The sequence below is a fragment of the Cnephaeus nilssonii genome, assembly GCF_951640355.1.
Source record: "Cnephaeus nilssonii genome assembly, chromosome: 1".
In the NCBI taxonomy this organism is placed as follows: Eukaryota; Metazoa; Chordata; class Mammalia; order Chiroptera; family Vespertilionidae; genus Cnephaeus; species Cnephaeus nilssonii.
In genome coordinates, this window is record NC_137072.1 from 117,408,972 (window position 1) to 117,417,221 (window position 8,250).

Genomic DNA, 8,250 nt, shown 5'->3' on the forward strand with positions numbered 1-8,250 from the left:
CTGTGGCGGGTGGGCTGGGCCTGCGCTGGCACAGCGGCCCGGGGCCACGAGGCCTGGGCTGGAGCCACGGGAAGCGGGGGGAGGAAAGGACTTAGGTCCTGCTCTTCTCGGGGGAACGAGTCCGTGCGGAAGCTCCGGGCAGCAATGCCGGGCCCCGTCCCGCCCTGCAGCGCCGGGAGCTGGGGCAGGGCCAGGGCCTGGTCACGCTCAGGGGACCGGGCTTCCCTCGCAGCCCCCCAGCGGGAGAGAGGGGGAGCTGGCCCGGCCAGACACTGAGTGGGTCCTGGGGACACACGTGCTCCTATAGTTCCCCGTGGTGCCTCCCGAACCCTGAGCAGCAGCGTCCCATCTATCCCCACACCCGCCCGGGACAGCCTAGCGGGAAGGCCACTCGGCCAGCGGAGGCCGCGGGGAGGGGAGCCCGGCGGGTGGGGGCGGGGCCTCGGGTGTCCGGAGTGCACACGGGGACCCGAGCAGGAGAGGGGCCGGGTGCGGCGAGGACGCTAGAGGGCGCCCCCGGCCCGCGCTGTCTTGGCCGCCCTCGCCCTCGCTCCCGCCCTGTCGCGGCGACCGGGCGCACGGGCTCCTGCGGGCTGGGCTGGGCCCGGCCGAGGCGCTTCCCGAGGGGAGGGGCGTAGGGAACGGGCCACACTGTTGCCTGAGCCCGGGACAGGGAAGCTGAACGCAGCGGAAGGGGCCGCGGGTTTCTTAGAAGCCGGAGTGCAAGTTCACACGGCCCAGTAGCTCTCCCCCAACAACCCCAAGACACGGGGGCGGAGGGGCAGGAAGGGCGGACACTGGGTTACCAGGCGGGTGGGCAGCCCGGGAGTGCGGGGTCCAGGACCTGTGGAAGTCTGCATGCCCCCCGTCCCCGAACCCACGTCTCCCCACCTCTGGGCACTGCCTCCTCCTCCAGGAAGCCTTCCAAGCGTGCCCCATCGCTACCACGTGGGCGCCCTGTGTCCTCTCCTGCCCAGTCAGGGGTGGGGGGCGCAGGAGCTCAGCTGGAGCTTGCCGGGAGGACAGCAGCCCGGGGGAGGGGGCGGGCAGGAAGCCAACCAGGAGCAGGAATGTGGCCACTAGTGCAGTCTGGGGGCTCCCTGGGGGCCCTCCTAGAAACCTGCCCTGCCCAGCGGACAGGGGGACAGATGCCAGGGGTCGGGGTGCGTAGGGGGGCCCTCAGGTGTCTGCACATAACCCCAGCGCCCACCTGGGCTCCAGGCGCTGGGCCTGCCCACCCCATGGGGCCTCCCTGTCCCCTCCCACGGACACCCGGCCGTCTGCACTTCCCGCCATCGGGGACCTGAGACCCAGGCCCTGGAGACCCTCAGGGACAAGGCGGCTGCCCTGCCACTGCCGGGCCCCACGCCGCTGGGCACGGACCCCCCCCCCCCCAGGCCCTGCCCAGGACGGCCCACCCGGCCAGAGCCCTGTTCTGCGGGCTCCAGCCCGGGCCCCTCCCCCAGCTCGTGCTGTTCCTGCAACCGTGGGCCACCCCTCCCTCCCGGGGCCGGCGACAGGGCGGCGAGGACAGGACGCAGAGGGCAGGAGACAGCAAGGCTTGCAGCAGAGGCTGAACGGAATCTTTGTTTATTTCTGGGAAGTGCGTTGGCCAGTTTGGGGCAACACCTTTGGCCCCGCAGGCAGGGGCCCGAGAACAAACCCCCCAGCCCCGCGGGGCCCGCCCGCCGAGGAGCGAGAACCCCCGCACGTGGGCGTCAGCGGGACGGGACGTGCACGCCCTCCCAAGCTCTGACCGGCGGCAGCCCCGGCTAGAAAGGCTAGAAGCATTGCGTAAGAAGTGTTAAATCTACAGCAAATACATCTTGTAAAAACTCAATAAATTATATATATAGATATATATAAACTCGTAACATCTAAGAACCTCTGAGCCTGGTGCAGGGCTGGCCCACGGCGAACGGCCTCCCCCCGGCACATGGCAGCGAGAACGTGTATGAAAATACCAGCTTGCTTGGAAGTCCAAAAAAATAAATCTCCTACAGCCAAGTCCTAGATAATCGATTCCCCTGCGGAGGCCACGGGAGGCATGTCCCCCCGAGGCCCGCCCGCCATTCGCCACCTCCGGGTGTGAGGGGCTGCTCCGGCCTGGGGTGCGGGCTGGGGGGTGCCCAGCGCTGGGCTCCACAACCCCCCCCCCCCAGCGGCCCCTCTAAACGAAGCACAAACCTTCTCAGCTGTTAATAAGTTAAGACTGAAGCCGCCGCGTGGGGCGGGCTGAACACTACAGCTTTGGGGGTGGGGAGAAGGGACGGGGTCGGGGGGCCCATAAATAGCTTTACAAACAGACGGGTCCAGGTACAATTTTTAAAACAAAACTGCGGCCGGGGAGCCCTCCACGCTGGCGGGGTGTGTGTGTCTCGCCCAAGGGGCCTCCCGCCCCAGCCCCCGGGGCCCGTGCTGCGCGTGTCCCAGCTTCTTCCATGTGGATTATTTATCTACACGTGTGTCACACACACCTCGTTAGAGAAATGTACACGCGTCTCTGGAATGACCCTTTCGGATAGAAGTTAAAGGCTCCCGCCTTCGGTACCCGTAATTTCAGTCTCGGAGGGACAGGGTGGGAGGTGGGGCCTGGGGGGGGGCGTGTGCTGACACCCCAGGCGCAAGGTGCCGCGTGGGTGGGGGGCTCGCCGCACGGGGCGTCCCTGCAGGCTCGCTCAGGCCCCGAGGACGCCGAGGGGGCAGGGAGGCCACGGGGAGCCCCTTACATTCTACATCCAGTCCTCCTGGCACGGCCGGCACAGCGGCCGGGAGGGCACGGTTCAGCAGGGCGGGCACCAGGGACCCCTGCACCAGGGACCCGGAGACTCGCACACGCACACGCACACACACGCACACGCACACACACACACGCGCACACACACACACACACACACGCGCACACACACATGCACGCACGCACACACACACACACACACCACCAAGTTGTCTGTCTGTCCGTCCGTCCATCGGTGCCAGGTCTGGAGCCCAGGCCGCGGGGCCCCGGTGGCTGCCGGCACGCCCAGAGCAGCGTAGCGGGCCGGGGCCCACTCTCACATTGGGGGGCTCGGCCGGAAGGCGGGGGCCCTTCACGTCTGTGGGCCCCCGCTGCTGGGAGGGGCGGGGGGCAGGAGGTCGTGGGCGAACACGGAGTCGTCCCCCGAGGAGCCGGAGCTGGGGGTGTCCTGGCCGCCTGGCGAGTACTGCTCGAAGGGCACCGACAGGTCCAGGTACTCCTGCGGGCGGACGGGCGGGCGGCGTCACGGGCGCACCTCCCCACCCTCCCGGCCGCCCGCGGGCAGGGCAGCACTCACGTCGGTGGACGTCACCGTGAGGATGCGGTCCAGGTCCTCCACCAGCTGCTTGAAGGTGGGCCTCTGGGAGGGCACGGCGTGCCAGCACTCGCGCATGACCATGTACCTGCGGGGCGCTCGGTGAGGGCCGCCCGTCCACCCGCCGGCCCGGCCCGGCCCGTGTCCGCCTCCTCCCACCTGGCCCGGGCGGTGAGCCAGCCCCTGGGAGCCAGGGCTGCAGACCCGCCACGGGGGACCCGGCACAGGGACGCGGGGGGCGGGGGCGGGGGCGGGCGCCACTCACAGCTCGTGCGTGCAGTTGGCCGGCTTGTCCATGCGGTGTCCCTCCTTCAGCAGCTTGAACAGCTCCTCCACGGGGATGCCGGGGTACGGCGAGCCCCCCAGGGTGAAGATCTCCCAGAGCAGGACCCCGAAGGACCAGCTGGGGGGACACAGCACACAGGCTCCCACCTGCCCGGAGCAGCCCCACGGGGCGGGACGACCAGCACTCGGGCTGGCGGCCGAGGCAGAGGCACGAGGCAATGGGGCTCCCGTTGGGGACCTAGCTTCCCCCTGCGCTCCTGTCGCCCCGCCCTGGGCCGGGCCCCTCACAGCTCCCCACCCCCACCCCCCACCCGAGTCCTGGGGGCCACGTACACATCGCTCTGGTGGGTGTAGACGCGGTCGAACAGGGCCTCGGGCGCCATCCACTTCACGGGCAGCCGGCCCTGCGGAGAGGAGGCGGCACGTTGCTGCCAGGCGCCCCCAGGCGGCAGCCCGCCCCCCCCCCCCCCCCCCCCGGCCGGCCGGGCCGGCTCACGTTGGTGGTCTTCTTGTAATAGTCCAGGTTGTGCACGTCGCGGGCCAGGCCGAAGTCCGCGATCTTCATCACGTTGTCCTCGGTCACCAGCACGTTGCGGGCCGCCAGGTCCCTGTGGATGCACTGGGGACGGGGGCCGGGGCTGAGCCACTCGCTGGCCGCTCCTGCGGGCCCGCCCTGAGCGCCCCCCGGGCCCGGGCCCCCACGGACACCCCCCCCTCACCTTCTGCGAGGCCAGGTACTCCATGCCCCGGGCCACCTGGTAGGCGCAGGACACCAGGTCCTTGCAGGTGAGCTGCTCCTCGGGCAGCTTGCAGGTGTCGAAGGAGTAGTCGGTGCCCGGGGGCCGCCTGGCACGCAGGTACTCCCGCAGGTTGCCCTTGGCCGCGTACTCCACCAGCACATACAGGGGCCCTGCGGGCACAGGCGCCTCAGGGGGTGCCACCGCCCTGCGTGCACCCTCCCCTCTGTGCACCCACCGCCCTGCGTGCACCCTCCCCCCAGCGTGCACCCTGCCCTCCGTGTGCACCCACCCCCCTGCGTGCACCCTCCCCTCCGTGTGCACCCACCGCCCTGCGTGCACCCTCCCCTCCATGTGCACCCACCACCCTGCGTGCAGGCGCCCAGCAGGTTGATGATGTTCTTGTGCTTCCCGATCATCTTCATCATCTCCATCTCGGACACCAGGTCGGAGAGGTCCTTGTCGGTGGCGTCGTCTGTGCAGACGGAGGCACGTCAAACAGTGCAGCCCCGCTCCCTGCGCGCCCCCCCCCCCCCCCCCCCGGCTCCCTGCGCCCCTCACTCACCTTTCAGCATCTTCACGGCCACCGTGACAGGCTTGGTGGCCCGGTCCTTGTCGATGCCGATGGCCTCCGCCATGACCACCTGACCAAAGCAGCCCTCGCCGAGGGGCTTGCCCAGGGTCAGCCTGGCGGCAGGGGCAGAGGTAATGAGCCCCAGGCAGCCTCAGAGCCAGTGCCACCGCCTCCGGGAAGCCCTCCACACCTGCCCCCAAGACCTGCTCCTGAGGACGAAGTCCCTGGCCCCCGGCCCCCACGCCCTCTGGACAGAGCGCATCCTGCCTCCACCTCACGGGCACCTCCCCGGTGCCCAGCCTCCTCCTCCGCCCTCACACCCACGACTCCCATCTGAACCCAGTCAGGTCTCTGCATGGCGGCCTCCCCGACCTGCCCCCCCCCCTCCCCGTTCCCCACCCCTCGCCGGTCAGGGCCCCAGCACCGGCGTCCCGTCCACCACTGACCGGGCCCGGGGCAGCTCCCACTTGGGGTCGGCGGGCAGCTCCAGCTCGGAGACGTTGGCCAGCGCGGGGCCCTCGCCCGAGGACAGCCGGGCGATGCGCACGAGCGGCGTGTTGGAGTTCATGGACGAGTTGGACTCCAGGGACACCTGCTTGGGTCGGCGGGCAGGTTGGCGCCGCGGGGCCGCGCGTTGGGGGGGAGGGGGTGCAGCCCGGGGCCTCCCACACGGCTGGGCGTCCCCAAGCGCGGGAACCCGGAAGGTGGGTCGTGGGGTTCGGCGAGCCGGGCGGCTTGGAACCGGGTATCTCTGTTACCTGTCGCTTGAGCGGGAAGCGGGAGACCTTGTGCACGGCGGGCGCCAGGCCCTTCTTGGGGGGGCTGCGCAGGCGGCAGAGCGTCACGGCGGCCACCACCAGGACGAAGAGCAGGAAGCCCACACCGTAGCTGAGGACGCCCGCGTACACGCTGCCCGCCTCGCCGGCCTCCACCAGCTCCTCCTCGGCTGCAGAGACACAGGTGTTGGGGCCTGGCCCGGCCGCACCGCAGCCCCCACGGCCCACGGCCACAGGCACAGCGGGGGCCGGGGAGGCGGCGTGGCCCCGGGGGCGGGGGCCGAGGCCACGATGCCCCACGCGGTGGGGTCCTGGGGTCAGACGTGCCCGAGAGGAGGAGTGCAAGCAGAGCCACAGCACCCACGCCCGCCACCCGGGGAGACGCCAAAGCCGCCGCCAGGCTCGGGGGCCCCGCTGGGCGTGGGGGCTCGATGGAGGCCCCTGTGGGCCAGGACAGGGCCGGGTCGACTTTCTTTTTTAATATTTTTATTGATTTCAGAGAAGAAGGGAGAGGGAGAGCGAGAGAAACATCCATGATGACAGAGAATCATGGATCGGCTGCCTCCTGCACGCCCCACACTGGGGATGGAGCCCACAACCGGGCCTGTGCCCTGACGGGGAATCGAACCCGGGACCCTCTATCCACTGAGCCACACCGGCCGGGGCCCAGGTGGACTGATCCCAGCCCAGGCGCAGGGCGTGGCGTGGAGCCGGGCGGACGTGAGCCTCAGGGCCCCCGGCCGGTCCAGGCGGCTTTGGCGTGTCCCGAGCCAGCGCCCCCGAAAGGCGCAGCAGCAGGAGCCGGTACCTGGCAGCACCACCAGCCACGCAGAGTGATGGGAAAACCCGATAGAATTGCCCGCCAGACACGTGTACTCCCCCGCGTCCTCAAAGGTGACATTGCGCAAGGACAGCACCTCTAGCTCCTTGTCGGTGGTGTTAGCGCCTGCCGTCTACGAGAGAGAACAGAGCGCTAGGCCGGCAGCACCCCGCGGCACGGAGCCGGCGTCCACCGCGACGGTCCCACTGGGCTGCAAAGGAAACGCCGCCACCACCACGGCCACGGCCACCACCACGGCCACGGCCACGGCGGCCGAGGGTCCTCCGCCGCGTGCGTCCACACCGAGCCCGAAGCCAGTCCCTTCACCGGCGAGTCCTCTGTCCCAGGTGAGCGCCAGGCGTGTGGCCAGCAGCGTGCGGGGTTAGCGTGGACACTGGGCGGGGGGTGGGAGGACAGACAGGTGGGCAGAGGGGCAGACAGACCAACGGGAAGTGAGCAGGCAGCGGGCCGGGGCCGGGTAGATGGGAGGAAAGCAGGTGCCCACAGACAGAGGGCACGGCCCCTGCCAGGCTGAGGGCCTTCCGGGGGCGGCACGGGCGCAGGCAGGGGCTGCGGGCCGGGGGCTCCGGGCAGGCAGGCGTCACACGGAGGCCAGAGGCGCCAGCTTGCAGCGTGACCGCATGTGCAGCGAGCGAGCGGGTGGCGGGGTGGGGAGCGAGCAGGACGGGGCGTGCGGCGGGCGCGGGGCCAGGGCGTTGGAGCTGGAGCTCGGCGTGCCAGGCAGGCGTGGGACAGAGTCGTTACCTGCTCGGGGCCCGTGAACGCGCAGCCAAAAGGCCTTCTCAGACACGCCTATGAAATTGGAGGCTCGACAGAGGTACTCGCCCCCGTCGTGCTCGGACACATTGGCCAGGCGGAGGCGCGCGTCGGCCCTCCACAGTCTCACTGATCCAGGACTGCGGGGACAAGAGACCCGGCTCAGGGGTGCCCGCAGGCCGGCCGGGCGCCAGGCGCTGCCCAGGAGTGGCCCCGTCCAGGTCGAGACCCGCGGGAGGGCAGCCTCAGATCCTGAGACTCCAAGGCAGGACGTGGGAGGCCCCTAAGGAAGGACTGGGGCTGTGCCAGCCTGGAGGGCTGCCTGGAGGAGGTGTGCAGGCACCTCATGGCAGTCGATCGCGGTCACAGGGTGCACCTTCTGTGCATCCACCCTCCCCAACACGGAGCACGGGCCTGGCAGGCTCCCCGAGAGGCCTGGGGGGGGGGGTGCTCGACCCGCCCTCCCCCTCCCTCCCCCCCCGAAGCCCAGCCGGCCCGTGGTGACGCCACAGACAGCTCACATGCTGACCCAGGCGCAGACTCCACCCGGCGGGCCCGGCGTCCTCAGCCCGAGCCCTGTCCCCACCCCCACCGGCCTGTCTCGTCTCCAAAACAGATGTTTCTCTTTGGGCTGAATGTGGTGTCGCAAGCACCGACCCGGGTGGCCCCCGGCGGAACCCCGCTGAGGCCGTCCTGTCCCAGGCCCCGGGAGGCCGGCGGGGGGGGGGGGGGGGCGAGCTGGCTCACAAACAGTGACGCCCCATCGCCACCCCGCCCCAGCTCAGGGGGCACCGCCTGGCCTGCGGGGGTGCTGGGCGAACTCGGCCGCCCCTGCCCGCCGGGGCCCTGGGGCTGAGCCCACAGGAGGCATCCCCGAGAGCGACGGGGGACCGGGCTGGGACTCGGCGGTCTCCCGGCCGGCAGCGGGTCCCGCCGCCCCGCCCCGCCC

General features: G+C 70.7%; 1 protein-coding gene across 1 annotated transcript in view; it reads right to left on the reverse strand.

Annotated features, from left to right (window-relative positions):
* Positions 1-2,940: 2,940 nt before the first annotated feature.
* Positions 2,941-8,250, reverse strand: part of FGFR3 (fibroblast growth factor receptor 3) — an 18,668-nt gene continuing 13,358 nt past the window's right edge. Inside the window, exons 6-18 of the mRNA XM_079765907.1 lie at positions 7,130-7,553; positions 6,703-6,862; positions 6,513-6,657; positions 5,687-5,874; positions 5,375-5,523; positions 4,920-5,041; positions 4,719-4,829; positions 4,337-4,527; positions 4,114-4,236; positions 3,951-4,021; positions 3,598-3,735; positions 3,315-3,420; positions 2,941-3,236 (exon numbers count right to left, since the gene is read on the reverse strand). Of these exons, the coding sequence (XP_079622033.1) occupies positions 3,090-3,236; positions 3,315-3,420; positions 3,598-3,735; positions 3,951-4,021; positions 4,114-4,236; positions 4,337-4,527; positions 4,719-4,829; positions 4,920-5,041; positions 5,375-5,523; positions 5,687-5,874; positions 6,513-6,657; positions 6,703-6,862; positions 7,130-7,553 (2,075 nt within the window). The 3' untranslated portion in view covers positions 2,941-3,089. The remainder of the gene's footprint in view (positions 3,237-3,314; positions 3,421-3,597; positions 3,736-3,950; positions 4,022-4,113; positions 4,237-4,336; positions 4,528-4,718; positions 4,830-4,919; positions 5,042-5,374; positions 5,524-5,686; positions 5,875-6,512; positions 6,658-6,702; positions 6,863-7,129; positions 7,554-8,250) is intronic.